The 15,547-nt window shown below is 44.8% G+C and overlaps 1 protein-coding gene across 1 annotated transcript in view; it reads left to right on the top strand.

Annotated features, from left to right (window-relative positions):
* The window catches only part of LOC120957777 (nyctalopin-like), an 87,687-nt gene extending 72,575 nt beyond the window's left edge, over nt 1-15,112 (top strand). Inside the window, exons 5-7 of the mRNA XM_040380131.2 lie at nt 6,088-7,103; nt 8,950-9,110; nt 12,570-15,112. Coding sequence (XP_040236065.2) covers nt 6,279-7,103; nt 8,950-9,110; nt 12,570-13,764 — 2,181 coding nt within the window. The 5' untranslated portion in view covers nt 6,088-6,278 and the 3' untranslated portion in view covers nt 13,765-15,112. The remainder of the gene's footprint in view (nt 1-6,087; nt 7,104-8,949; nt 9,111-12,569) is intronic.
* The last annotated feature ends 435 nt before the right edge of the window (nt 15,113-15,547 follow it).

Here is a 15,547-nt window from a genome sequence, read left to right as displayed (position 1 = left end):
ATGCACACACACACGAACACGGAGAAACGCTCGAGTGCAATCACAGACAATGATCCAAATGTGCTCCTGCTCCTGCTCTTTCTTCGTTCGACGAGCGAGGCTACATCCACTCAGCAGCATCATCATTTCGGCATCATCCCTGCCCTTATCTACCAGGATAGTCAATTTCTTGGCAAAACACACAAACACACATACAAAACGTTCCCGCTTGCTAGCAGCAGGGCACAAAACATTGCGTTTTCACCATTACAACTCATAAAGCAATGTATGACTTCCCTTCGCAGTAAAGTTTCTCCATTGTAAATCCATCCCACCGCCATACGATGCCTCGAAGGCAAGACAAGGCAAGACAAGGGATGCAGTGTGTATTGGGTGGTTGGCAAAGCGGAGCAAAATCAAACATCATTACAAACTAAGTTTATTTGAGTACGTTAGAATTTTACGAACAATTGCGTCGCGCTTGCACCCTCTCAGGCACCCCGGACGATCCCAAGGCACCTGTAAACGTGCACCCCCAGCGACAGAGCAGCAGCAGACAGGAAGTTCGGAGCGCACCGGACGCGCGAGCGGGCGCGCAAAAGGCAAACATAAAACCATCTCTTCCCGGTAATGTCTTCCTGCGCTATAAATCTTCCCTCGCAGTTTGCCTTTCTTTTTCGTTGCGCGGCTCAGCACAGCCGGTAAGGAAACCTTTACAATGTCACACGACGCACACGATGTTGTTCGTGATGATGATGATGATGATGAGCAGAAAAGCAGATTCGTAAGAATGGAAACTGGCTGGCCCCGTTTAGAGCTCGATTTTGATTGACACACCCGTGACCGCTTTTATCCTGTCAGCTACCAGGGGCTGTTCCTGGGGCTAATTTATCACCTAGGAAGAGGACACGGAAAAATGGCGAGGTATAAGTTTATCCTCAAACCACAATCCGTGTGCCGACCGAGGCATACGCGCCATATCCGGTTGCCAAATTGAGACATTTGAGGCATCCCACTTTGGAGACATTCGGCAGACCATCCCGACGACTCATTCGCTCTGTCGTCGGACTGCGTTTAGTGGTGTGTATGTGTGTGAATTCTGTCAACATTGTCACGGCAGGACACGACATCATGAAGTGGCACTTTCTGGCTGCCCTTGCCTGTGTCCAGCATGACTGTACAGTGGTTGGAGATGGCAACCGTTTTTCCTTTTGTTTGAGAAAGAATGAAAGAAAGACTGCGGGAAATTCGAGCTACCGAGCAAACTGCACCGCATTTTCGGACCATGGATCATCCATTTTCATGGCGAATGGTGACGAGACCTTGAAGTGTTTTGTTTTCACTCCACGATGCACTCAACTGGAAGAACATGCTGGGTGTGGTTGTGTCTTCTCGAGTGACCATGAAATATGACAGTTCTTGGAAATCGATTTAGGACTTTTTTGATACAAATAGAGATATATTCTCTTCTGGGAAGAGATTTACTTAACTAAAACTGTACTCAAAATTTTCCTTTTTAAAGAGAATTTTATTTAAACAATAACTTTAAGGGCTCTATCCACAAAACCAACAACCGAGTCGTGTCAATAATGCTATTGCCATTTTCGACAAGTTGAGCTCGCGTTTTAAAATTATGAGCTACGTGAGCGGTCTAACAAAAACTGCAAACGAACACGGAAACCACCCAAAACGTAAGCAGTAACACCGTGTGTTTGTGTTTTCTTTGCTCACTTGCTTCCACTTGCAAACAGCTTTAGGATAACGGAAAAACACTCCGTACCGAAAAGAGACGGCTTCCCGGCATTCCGAGGGAACGATTTTCTTCCTCGAGTATTTCATATCGGGTACCGGAGAGGAAGACTGGCAAACACTTTTGCTTCATCGTTACTGTTCTTGTGTTGTTCATTCCCTTTCCCTTACAACACACAGAAATAACCACTTGCAAGGAGACTGCAGCAGGAAATGCAGCTCACGTACTTATTTATGATACCGAGGGCGATGAATATTAAAGCCTGTTCGATGGTGGAGTTGAACTGTTACTAGCAGGGAGTTTGAAATAGCGATTGCCAAGGGTGGAAAATCACCTATTTTAAATAACTTGTAGAATATTTTTTGTCGTATTTTTCAAGCTCTAAGAGAAACGGTACAAATTTAATCAAATCAATAAAACATTTATGACAATAATTTTAAAAGACAAAATTATTGAACAATTTAAGTAAAAAATACCAAGCTTTAATGTAAAAATATTTGAAAAGATGCATCCCAGAGTTAAACTAAAATCTTCAGATTTGAGTAGACTAATCCAAGGTGGCATTGAAATTCGTTTTTCAAATTGCACGTTAGAACCTTGGAATGTAGTAGCCTCGACAAACACGAACATGCATTGGTTGACGAACTATCCAACAGCGAGTTGTGTAATTAAAACCGCATTTAAAACAATGTCTTGTAAACTAGAAACGAAATCATTTGGGACAGTAAATAATCTCTATTTATAAACCCCATTAGTGCACAAAAGAATCTATTTCTGCTGCTTATTATGCTCATCGACCATTAAAAAGAAAATTATAACCTCCTTTCGCATCTGTCTCCCGCTTATTGTGCCAGCCCTTTCGCATTAATCCTTCTGTCCATCCCCCCCGGTGCACCACACACACACATGCTTGACAAACGACCTCAGGCTTCAGGCCCCGAACCTGTTGCGGCTACATCATTCGTCTGCCGTTGGGATTTATCCAGCCGTCGTCTGCCGAACCGAGGTTCCAAATATAAACTACCCCACCACGAGACCCAGCAAGGAGGAACAATCGTACGATGACAATAGAACTCGTAAGAAAGTGCGTCTCCACAATCCGGCCCTCCCCTGAAATGGCTTTTCAGCTCATTTAGCGAATCTAGCGTAGAGATGCGCGTAAATTGTTTTGCCGAGACCGCTGTGCCGCAGATCCGACAGCGTCAGAGGTCAGACAGGTGTCAGACGGGAGTCAGACTGGGCCGTGGAGCGCACGGGAACTAATTTCTGTCTCGGCACAGACCGAAAGGCGTAGCACTAAAAATAACAATTCCACTCCGGCGAAACAACGAAAAGCATCCAGCAGCATACGCGATAAAGTGTGTAAAATTGCCTGCTGCCGGGGCGTGTTGTACCCTGGTGGCCCTTTTCGGATTCGCAGTGGCTCCTTGTCTGGTTCAAAATTAAATACGAAGGTTTTGAAGTCGGAACAGCTGAAGAAACAATAAAATAGCGGGGAGCGGGGTTCCCTCATCCACTCCACTGCCCGCGGCAGCGACAGTTGGTGAAAATTGGCCGCTGCGTGCGATGGCGGAACGGCAATGCACTGCAGACGGACGATCGCAGGCCGCAGGCGATCGAAGAGGGAGTGGAAAACACACAGAACGGGAGGAAGGCCAACAAATTCTACAACCGCTTTTACTACGGAATTCGAACGGGGGTTTTTTACCACTCTTTTACTCTCCCCTTTCCCGAGGTGGAATGTTTTGCGCCCGCTTTGCATGGTTCCCGTGGTTTTTGTTTTCGTGCTGCTGCTGCTGCTACTGCTGCCGAGCATTGCGTGGTTGAGTTTTTGGAGTTTTGTGATTTATTTATTTTATTCGTTCGCCGCGAAAAAAGGAGTAACGCTTTAAAGCATTGTTGCTTTTAGTGATTGCTTTAATGATTTCAAAGCACTCAGCAGCGACCAAGCAGGTTCGGGGCAGGCAAAGTGCTTTGCATTAATCAGTGTTTGTCAGAGAGGGAGAGAGAACTTGGAAATGCAAAATTGGAAGGCAAAAAGTTGCCTGAATTTCGGAAGCGTAACTTTATGATTAAGATGTAGGGCAGGCAGAAATTCTTTCAAAAGTATTAATAATTAAATAAGGCCTTCCAGCAGCAATCACACAAAATTTAGCAGTTTTGGATTTCGCTCTTCGCTGTCAAATAACCCTTTTGTCGCGCCACTCCAAGCAGTCATAATAATCTGCACACAAACCTTTAGAACAATAACAAGTCAACGACAAAGCGCTCCAAACAATCACCATGCGGCACGTGGCACCGTAACTCCTTCACTTTGTTTCGCACGGCATCCGGGTACCAGCCGGTCGAAAGGATTTGTGCGCGTTTTCCCCCCGCCGAACGCGCGTTACTTCGCGTGCTACAAAACCAACGCCTTGTGGCAGCCAAATGTGTCAAGAGTGACAAGTTTTTGACAGATTACACGTTTCAATCCTACCTTCCTCTGCTGCCTGCTGGTGTCCTTCTAGGTCTTCTCTCCGGCACGGAATCGGAGAACTTTTTGTCACCTCCATCCCGACTGGTTCGATTCGCGTGCGCGCTTTCACACACTTTGAAACTTAGATCGCACTCAAGATGGGATGCCTAATTTGTGGTTACGGTGGATGATGATTATGGGCACAGCAAGTTGTGTGATTTATGAAAGCCGCCGGCGATACGGAGCTTCTTGGTATGGAGTTTGATTCTGGTGAAGTTTTGTGCAAAGCTTTGAGCATGGTTGAGTGTAAATCACTTCCAGCGAAATGTTTATCTTAATGTCATCTAAATAACTGGTCGTGTTTTGAGTTAATGCTCGTGCGGATTGAGTGCTTGATTTGTAAAAACAATTACCTATATTTGCTTGCTTTTATTCTTCCAACTTTTTCGAATTAAAGGGGGACCACCCAGAGGTGGAAGTCCTTAGAATACAGTCAAAAACGCGTGGAAAACGCTGTAATTTGCTAAAGGCGTTCCGTGTAGCTTATATATGGATATAAGTCTACTATCCCCAGAAATATCAATATTTTGAATTTGGTGGATTTCTTCTAAGTCTTATCTGGCGCTACAACCGCTTTCCGGTCTTGACCTGCCTCAGGAGTCTCCGAACTCGCGCCTTCAATTTGGTCCTATCACGCCTCCTCTGTTCTCAGTGGACGGCCTAAAAAGACTGTACGAGCTGGATCGTCCGTATCCATGCGTACAACATGGCCAGCCCACCGGAGCCTGGCTAGCTTGATACGCTGCACGACAGTGAGGTCGCCGTACATCTCGTATAGCTCGTCATTATAGCGGCTCCTCCATTGTCCTTCCAACCATACGGGGCCAAGTATCCTTCTGAGCATCTTCCTTTCGAACGCGGCTAAGAGGGTTTCGTCAGATTTGGACAGTGTCCATGTCTCAGAGGCGTATGTGAGCACGGGAACTATATAGGTACTATATAGTCCCAACTTCGTCCGTCGCGACAGGTTCTTTGAGGTGAACTGCTTTTTCAGGCTGTAGAATGACCAGTTGGCAGCCAGCATCCTTGCGCGCAACTCAGCTTCCATGCTATTGTCGTTGCTGACATTTGACCCCAGATAGGTGAATTCTGGGACGACTTCAAAAGTGCGTCCACCTATCTGCACGTCACGCCTACGTAGATTCTGATTATTTATTGGTAGGCCCGCTGATGTTGCCATCATCAGTTTGGTCTTTGCCTCGTTTATCTGCAATCCGAGGCTCTCTGCCGCCTGCTCGATCCCTTGGCAGGCTTCTGCTACATAGGAGAGCCGCAGACCAATGATGTCTATATCATCAGCGGATCTGGGTTGACTTATAGTATATGGTTCCCGTAGTCTCCACCCTCGAGTCGCGGATGGCCCTCTCTAGCGCTACGTTGAATAAGAGACGCGCTAGAGAGCCCGTTCCCCTGGCGCAGACGTTTGAGAAAGTCCTTAGAATACTGTTTTTTGCCAAAGGCATTCAGTGTAGCTTTGATGTCGACATAAATCTGCTATCCCCAGAAATATCAATATTTTGAATTTGGTGGATTTAGTGTCTTAAATATTTATTCAACAATTTTTTTTTGCAGAATAAATCTTATCTTATATTATGTTTCCAATTTGTCTATGAAGTCCTCATCGTTTTTACATTGTACTTTACATAGAAATGTTTCCATAAAGTTAATCTTCTTAAGATCTTAAACCATAATACACTTATAGCTTAGTTAATAATACGCTGTAACCTCATTTTAAAGGTCTATAATTTACCCTCGTTATCTCTTAATTTGACTCCTTCCTATCGGACGATAAGCGCATTAACTCCATTGCCTCCTTTCACTTTCTTCTAATCTTTCTCCCCAGATGTGCATCAAACGAGCGTGAGTGCCGACACCTTCGAAGTATGACTGCAACCTAAAAACCACCGTGAAGAAGGAAAACTAACTCACACTACAACAAAACCAGCCGTACGATCGTCCAACTCATCATCTCTCTGGAGGCAGAGAAAGAGCTAGATTTGGGGCGTTACAAGAAAACGCAACCACCCTCAAGAGATGATGGCGGACTTAAGTGGCTTTGTGGCTAATTCCCACCACCTTGAGCGGACAATCCACCACGTCACGCTAGTGCTGCTCCTGTCACTCACCCTCCTGCCCACCGCGAGCAGCTTCTGTCCGTCGCTGTGTACCTGCGAGAGTGATCGCAATCTGCGCACGTCCTGCATTAACGCGTCGCTCGAGGTGGTACCGATCCAGCTCAACCCGGACGTGCGGTACCTCAACCTGACCGCCAACCAGATCACCAACGTACACTTCACGCTCGCCTTCTACTATCAGCTCGAGTCGCTCGACCTCTCGCACAATCGGCTCGATACGCTCGGCTCGAAAAACTTCGAATCGCAGGAAAAGCTGCTCGCCCTCAACCTCACCCACAATGTGCTGCCGGCGCTGCTGAAGGACAGCTTCCGGGGGTTGCGCCGGCTCGAGCTGCTCCGGCTCGGCGACAACCAGCTGGAGCAGGTCCATCCGACCGCGTTTCAGTCGCTGGTGTCGCTGCGCCGGCTCGAGCTGCCCAGCAACCGTCTGGTAAGCTTCGAGGAGGGTGTGCTGAGGCCGCTGGTTTCGCTCGACACGCTACTGCTGGCCAACAATCAGCTGCTGGAGGTACCGTACGGCGGCAATCTGGAGTACCTGCGGTCGTTGCGCCATCTCGATCTGTCCGGCAATCTGATCGAGTTCGTCGCGAACGACAGCTTCGGCACGCTGCACCAGCTGCACACGCTCCGGCTGGCCGGCAACGTGCTGATGGAGCTGGACTGGAGCGGTTTCAGCGGTTTGAGCGCGCTCCAGCTACTCGACCTGGCCGACAACAATCTAACGGTAAGCCGCTTAACCGTCCTCAAAAGGCGCCTTCTTCTTTCGCTCGATCGTGCTCCTCAGCTTTGATTTGAAATTCAAATTAGCGTAGTTTAATAAACCATCTCCAAGCTGCAATTAAATGTGTGCGCCGTGAGATACCGTTTCGAAAGGTTTCTCTGCCCTTTAAAGGGGAGCCTGCTTTGGAATGGTGAAACGCGTGAAGAAAGCGATACCATTTGTTGGACAGTTGACGTTTCGCCCAGGGTGCATATGGTTCATCACGTCATTGGCCGCGCGCTCGATGAAAGGCGGCGAACGTATTTGGTTTCAAAATAGTCAAACCAGTACCGATCAGCTCCAGGGCAAGGCTTTTGATGGACATTTTTAAATGGGTGTAGCCCTGGAGGAGTGGTGGGTTGGAGACAGAGGGTGGTCGTAAATTAAGTCAATGGAAAGGATTAATGCACCACGCCACCAGTAGGGTGTGTGGTAAAGTTTAATTTGGATTCGATCCGGCACCGTGGCGCTTATGCGTGTGGATTTAAATGCTTCGAAAAAGAGGAACTTTTTGTTATTGTACAGTTTTGGTTGTCTAAAGCTACAGTATTGTTTTAGTTTGTCTTTTCCTTTGACTTTATTAGGCAACTTAAGTTTAAGTAAGCATCTTCTTCGGTACAACAACCGTTGTTGGTCAAGGCCAGCCTGTCATAATAAAAGGGGAAAATGTAGGTCAAATTTAATGTAATTTAATGTGAAATACATTTGACAAACCTAGTTTGAGCCTCTAAGCAACACATAATATATCTGTAACGCTTTTTAATTAACGGTTCAGTCAAATTAAAACGTGATGCCAGTTAAATGTTTTTTTTTTTTAAATGCAATTACAATTTTTTGTAAAATTGATAATTGATCAATTGAAAAATTTATGTAAAACAATAAGAGTCATTGCTGCCAAATTTTATATCTAGGACATCAATTTTTGATATAAATTGTTGCGTCTAACGTACCTATTTTTGTCTGTAAGTCAACAATTTTAAACTTTTGTAGAAATCGTGATGAATTTATTTCATTATTAAACAGATTAAAAACATTTGTAATTTGACACCACAAAAAATACAAAAACCATATAATTTGAAAATTTTTTGTGTATAAAATAATTAACTTAAATAAATTTGAAATCAATTCATTACTCCTGAAATCACATTCCAACTCTATTCAATCCATTAAAACTTAAAAAAATTGGCAATAACAATTGTTTTTTTTTTTAATTTTATCAATAAAATTATTAACTGCTTAACTTAAATTCAATCACTTTTAATTAAGATTCAGATATTATTTACAATTGTGTACAAAAGACGCTTAACTTACAGTCAAAAATTGATAAGCACTGTCAAAAATGTGTGCTTTAGAAACAAAAATATGTGGGTTGAAGCAAAAATTTTTTGGCACTATTACTATAATAACACATAAAGGTTATCAGTAAGCAATTGGACTTCCGTCACGAGAGACTGTTCAATGTACAAAAGCAACATTGTTTTATGTTATACTACTGATGTTACAAATTCAACTGTTACACCATTACATTTCAATACTTTTGAGTCCCAAACATCGATCATTATAGCCTGCAATGAGGTTATACACTACAACGAACTATTGAACTGTTCCTCCGGTGAATTATTTTCACCCCATTGCATCCCATCATCGATTGCTTTTGGCTTCCGATAATGCTTATGACTTATTTCCAGTGCAAACTCCCCCCAGACCTTCTACTATCCCTCCCAAAGGGGTAGCAATTTTCACTTTCATCGTGCCCTCGACCATCGCTTTTTACACTTGTTGTTCTGTTTCTCTCATCCACAACATACAGACCATCCCGACGGTGCAGCTGGCGAAGCTGTACAACCTGACCACGCTGACGCTGAGCGGCAACTCGTTCGTGGAGCTGCCGCCGATTGCCTTCCAAAATCTGTTCCAGCTGCGTGAGCTGCATCTGGACCGGCTGGATCGATTGGAGCACATCGATACGAGGTAAGTACCGGCCCAAAGTGCAACTGCAACCCGCTTCGCCTTGCCGGCGGAGCCGTTAGTTATGAAAATGGCCGGAATCTATTGACTTACTGTACGGTACTGTACGGTGTTGCTATCGATGTTATCTCGAGTTGATTGGTGGTTGTGGAGGAGGTGAAACGATCGGTTCGCTCTGCTGGTGGGAAAGGATGTAATAAAAGCGAGCACCCCGCCGTAGTACCCAAGCTGTCATCAAATGTTCGTAACGATCGATTCAGGATTATAGCCCCTTTTTTCGATGCGCGAGAATGTGCCAGGCATGGCAAAGAGAAAGGGCGCAAAGATATCTCCGCTGTGAAGTGTGATGGTACTTTCATTAGCGTGCGCACTCGGAATGTGAATTTAAGCGCACCGTCGCTCACGTCTGAGCTCACTGCTTGCAGTGCAGATGAGGTTTTAAATTTTTATAACCATCCACAACACAAAGCACGTATCCTGTAGCTATAGCAACGGTGATGGGCAATAGAAATGTTCCCAACGGAGGTTTCACTTTGATGGTTTCATGGTTTCGCGAATGATTCATTTCGGCGTTTGTTTGGAAGTTAAAATGCCACCGTGTCTTTTAGAAATTAAATTTTAAGCAGACATAGAAAAATGCTAAAAATTTAGAGCTTTATTGATGTTCACTCATATAATTTGATTGTTCTATAATCACGTGCACAGTAAGAAGATTTTAGTTAAAGTTCATCAAATGAAGGAAACATTCACCACTGGATACTGAATGTCTTGGTGCAATAAATTCCCAAGCTAGTTGCTCATCTACTGCCAAACGAGTTCACCTGCTCGCTGCTCGTATTTGGACAAACTATTTTCAAAATTAAAATCAACCCCCAGCCACACACGGGTGACGCTATTCCTGCACGCACACCCGACTCATGCAACGGGACGGCAGGATACGCAAAGCATCCGATGTCTACGCCAGCAAAACTCATGGCACCCATGGCAACGAAGGAAAGAAAGCGAAGCGAACGGCAGTGAAAGTTGCGCCTCGTGTAATTTGGTGTAAACCCCCCTCCCCAAACGGTACGGTCTTCTGGTTCTGGTGGGCAAAAATAGCAGTGCACAAAGGCGACGAAACACGCGTGCGATAGTTCATCATCAGCACGACACGGCAGAACAGAACAATAGCGAATTGCCGCTAATACCACGGCACCATGGTGGGAAATCGCAGGCATCGAAATTTAGCTATTTTTACGTTCGTTGTCGGTGGAAAACACACAAAAGGGCCAAAGGGAAGAAGTATTTGTATTGTTAGCTCTGCGTGTCTGCAGCTGCCAAATGCCAGCGCGAGGCAGCCGTGGGTCGCTTCCGTCTTGTTGGCGTAAAAATGGAGTTTGGCACGATCCGCCGAGAGCCGCTGACAGTTCCCCGGGCAGGGAGCAACACATATCCTTACCCGTACGGCGCGATAGAAGAGAGAAAACTATTTCTGACAGGTTCAATATATTGTGCGGTCTGAGATGCACTTTTGCTTGAGCGAAACCAGGGAAATAAATGATAAAAGTTGAAGGTACTGCTGGCGTGATGAGCCCCGCAGGAGCATAAAGATCGCTTTTCGAGCTGATGGTTAAAGAACAATCAACTGAAACAAGACATGTGAAGGTTAAATGCGTGATTTCATGTCAGCGTCGAATGAACTTCGTACCAACAAGCTTACAGGCTACCATATTCAGTAAAAGATAATCCGTGTCTTTAAATTTGATGTCGAATGAGGTGCACGACGCTCATCCACCGGTGACTCAGAAAAGGGAAACATCCAGCTCATTGTTCCCTGTTTTTTCTCATTTAAATTTCAAAAACGCTTGCCATCATTTTACTCGTTTTTACACAAAAATATTCATACGTTTGGTTGGAGTATAACAAACAGGCGCGATCATGTGTTTTCCTGTACACGAAGCGTACAAATTGCAGCACCATTAACAATGCTATCTTATGTGTACCAGCCACAAATGCTCCCATCCTGGCCAAAAGACCAACCATTCGCTCGATTTACCATGTGCGTCGTAAACATCGTTGCTGTAAGACGTTGTGCATTTGCATTGTAACTCGCAGCACTTCATGGGGCACCAGTGGGCTGTGTAGGTGACAGCGACAATCTTTCCGGGCCGGGGTCGTTGCGGTTGGAGCTTGTACCGGGTGAAATAAAATCAAAATGAAATGAGTTGTAACAATGAACATGGATGAGTGTTGCTGTTGTTGGCGCGCAAAAGTCCCTGTTGTAGAGGCGTGTTTTTTGAAGAGGTGGATAACTGAATCATATACCTCATTAGCTGAGGTCTTGTGGAGAATTTGATAAGGTACTTCAATAAATTATGCAAGTAAATAAATAAAGCCTCTAATTTACCAAGAAGCAAAGGTGTTCAACTTATTCAGGCATGTAAAAGAAACTTTAAAATACAAACTTTTCAACTTTTACAGTTTATAGTGATGAGCTAGCTGAGTCGTAATGATTGAAAGAGTTACATCTTAATAGTAAATGAACTGAGTTGATGGAGTTTTTTTTAATTAATTTGCTATTAAACTCCTTCTGGTGACCAACAACTCACTCATAGTGAATTAAATCATCATTCAATAGTGCGATTATCCCATGAATTGAATTTAAATCATTGAATCAGCTCTCTATGCCGACTGAGAACTCACTCACAACGAATTCAATCATTCTTAATTAAAAACTTTTTTGGGCGTATAATCTTGTTTTAACTCACATTGTCGAATAGAAGCTCACTATCTTGTAATTCGTGAATCAAAGAACTCTTTTGATATTTTTTGTGGTCTTTTGGTCCTAATGAATCATTTAGCTTTTTTGATTGAATACTAAGTTTCTCGCTGCTAAGTCATTCAATTGTGAGCAAAAATAATAGCTGAATCATTCATTCAGCGATGAATCAAATCGTTTGTGAGCTCAACAGCTCTTGCGCAAGTTAATTTCCGATTAATCGTTCAGCTCTTTAGATCGGGTAGCTTTTTTCAAATATTTGTTTGAGAATAAAATCTCGATAAATGGATAACTTCTTCACACTGTCCGGTAACTCACTCTTAGTCGACTTAATTGACTCGATCTGATTTGCCATTTACACTCATTAACTCTAAATCTTTTTCTTCTGCTTTGGCACAACAACCGTTGTCGATCAAGGCCTGCTTGTACTACTAATGTGCTTGACTCTCAGTGGCTTATTGATTATCATAGCAAGATAGTCACAGTCCCACGTATGGGAGCACCATCTATTCGGGACTTGAACCATTGATGGGCTTGCCGTTATGTCGTACGAGATGACGACTGTACTACGACACCGGCACCAAGATCCTCCAACTCAAAATCATCTCATGCTCACTCGTTTGATGCATTTCCATCTCTCCATTTTCCAATTATTAACTTTCTTCTACCTTTACCTATTCTCTCCCCTCAATCCCTTCCTACAGAGCCTTCATCGACAACACACACCTGCAGGTGCTGACACTCGACGACAATCCTTCCTTTTCGACCCTCCCGGTACGGCTTTTCCACGGCAACCCGCACCTCATCGACATTTCCATGCGACGGAACGCACTGCTCACACTGGATGCCGTGCAGTTTCCGCTCGATCGGCTGCAGCGCCTGAAGCTGGCGGGCAATCCGCTCGTGTGCAACTGCACCATCCGCTGGCTGTGGCGGCTCGTCACCGGCACGCTCGACGACGACGACGGGGACGATCCGGACGGTGTGGCTTTCCTCGGCAAAGCGCTGGCCGATCACACCAACATCACGACCGTGCTGCTGATCGACAAGGACGAGATTGGGTGCGATCTGAACGAGGACGGGCTGGTAACGCGTCGCATACTGCGCAACATGTCCGAAGGCGACATCAACTGCCCGGCCCATCTCGTGACCGTGCTGAGCGTGCTGCTCAGCCTGCTACTGCTAGCGCTCGGTGCTGGCGCAGCAATCGTCTATCGGCGCAAAACTCGCGAGCGCAAAAAGATTCTCCAGGAGCGCAAGAACGTGCACGAGCGCATCGTGCCGCAGAAGGTGGATAAGCTCGAGCTGGAGCGATATCTGGCGCAGCAGGTGCTCTCGAACGATTATCGCGAGCTGCGGCCGGCCTGTGATCTGCCGGTACGGTACGACCTGAAGTATCCGGACCAGACGGCCCACCAGCTTGCCGTGGCGCCCGACGTGGATCCCGACTCGGACCATTACGAGAACATAGACTACCTCCAGCATCAGCGTGCCCTGGGCAGCTCGACCGCCTCGAACGCTACCACCCAGTCGATCATTACCAATCCCTTCCATCAGCAGCCACCGAGCCAGTACCACTTTCTGGCCCAGGGGCAACACCCGGCAGCTTATCAGACGCACCAGCCACACCACCACCACCATCACACTCACCACCCGACTCATCATCATCCGCATCATCAGCAGCAGCAGCAAACGGCGGCAGCACCAGCGATGACGATGCAGCATCCGCACAAGTACGCCCACCATCCGCATCACCAGCACGCCGGGGCGGACGGTGCTGCCAACAACAGCAACACCCTGCCAGTGCCTCCCGGGCAGCGCAGCCTTAACAACTACTCACCGAACTTCTTCATCTACGTCCTCTACTCGCATTTCATACTGCTGCTGCTGATGTTATGATGAGGTGCAGGGCATAGCGCTGCAGGGTGTATGGTGCGATAGGGCAGGCGCGTCGCGCGACGCCGCTCCTCTCGTGGCTGGCTGTCAATGAAGCAATTCAATCAAACTCTCAAAACAATCGATCGAAACCGGTGCTGAATGTGTGTTTATGTACAGAATGTGTGAAAAAAAAAAAGATTTTACTTTCATTTTCCTGTTTTGTTTGAGATTTTCCCGAGTTGACGTCGCTGCATGTTACTCATGCAGGCACGGCAAGGCTAGTAAGACATAACAGCAAACTGCAATTGTACATTATACGGAAACTCCCATGGCAACACTCGTACTAGACTAATGTTAACAAACCCCGTACGTAAGGTTCAGATGACTTGTTTTAGTTTTTATTCTTCTTCGCTGCAAAAAAATCGTTCAAATGCGCCATATTAGATTAAGATATTTTGTTTTTATTAACACGCAATTGTACTGTAGGATGGGTAAGGAAGGTCTTTAGAAAAGTCTTTTATTGATTGCAACTGTTGATATGTTGGCAGCTAATTGTGTTTTGAATTGCATTATATGATCCGATTTTTACTTCTTAATTTATCTTTACCTTCTAACCTACTCTACACTCTTGTGTCTTTACTCTTAGGGACCTTTTGTTTACTTCCAACTGTTTATTTTGTGCTTTATCTGCTAAGCGTTCCTCTGTGCTTCCTGTTTGGCCCTACACTAACAACTTTTTAGCAAACCTTTCTGCAAAATTAATACCTTTGTACAGTAGATAGAGATAATTTATATTTTTACAAATAACAATTACGAAAAAAACACGAAAATTCATTCAAAAGGAGAAAACAGAACAAGCTAACTCACAACATGTACATCGTGGAAAAAAGAGGCATAAATTTGATAATTGAATGAAACAAGAAATGAGTAAAAGGAATGTTAAAACAATGTAAACAAAAAGCGATAATCTAATAAGAGTAAACTAAACAATGGATAGCGCAAAAGAGAGTTCCATTGAAGTGTAAAAAATCATTCTTTAGTTGTCTCCAGCAGTATAAACAACCCCCATTATATAAGCCTGTTTAGCGGAACATTTTTTTGTACGAAAACAAAACATGTGAAAATTAAAAGCAATCATGGAAAAGAGATAAAGGTTAGCAAAAGATAAAACATTTGATAAAAAAAAGGTGGAAACTAATTGAACAAGACAAAAACGCGTAAGAAATGTGTAATACTATTGATAATATTACGAATATGTTAAACTGAGTTGTTATAAGACTGAGCTAGTTGGAGAAAGGTAAATAAAAAAAAAACAAACATTAAAAAGGCTACTGAAAAGAAAATAAATTTGACTACTGAAAAATGCGAATCCAGCCCAACGGGTTTCCACTTAATTGTGCCGGTGTGCCATCCATATTCGAAGAAAAAGCTATCGTTTCCGCCCTTTAACTGGTTCGATCGTCCGATTCCGATTGACTTTGAATTGTTCACTTTTACAGGCAGCAGCACCCAAACAAACATCATCGAGCCGGCCTCCGTTTGATGTTGAGCATGAATATTTCATCACCCGGAATGGTTAAGTAGTGAAGGACAGCACGAGCTTACCGGTTTCCGTCTTTTCGACGTGATAGGGGGGGGGGGGGCCTGTTTACCTGAAAATATTGTCTGTCGTCCTACCTGATTGAAAATGCACGTGGGCTTTGGAGCAAGCTTTGACAAACATCGCCTACTTTCTGGTGTAATGGTTTCTTCGTGGGTTCTCTTTGGGACGCCAAAATGATACAAATTGCTCCTTGTTTATCGT

Source organism: Anopheles coluzzii, chromosome 3, assembly GCF_943734685.1.
Source record: "Anopheles coluzzii chromosome 3, AcolN3, whole genome shotgun sequence".
Classification (NCBI taxonomy): Eukaryota; Metazoa; Arthropoda; class Insecta; order Diptera; family Culicidae; genus Anopheles; species Anopheles coluzzii.
This window is presented reverse-complemented; position numbering and strand designations above follow the sequence as displayed.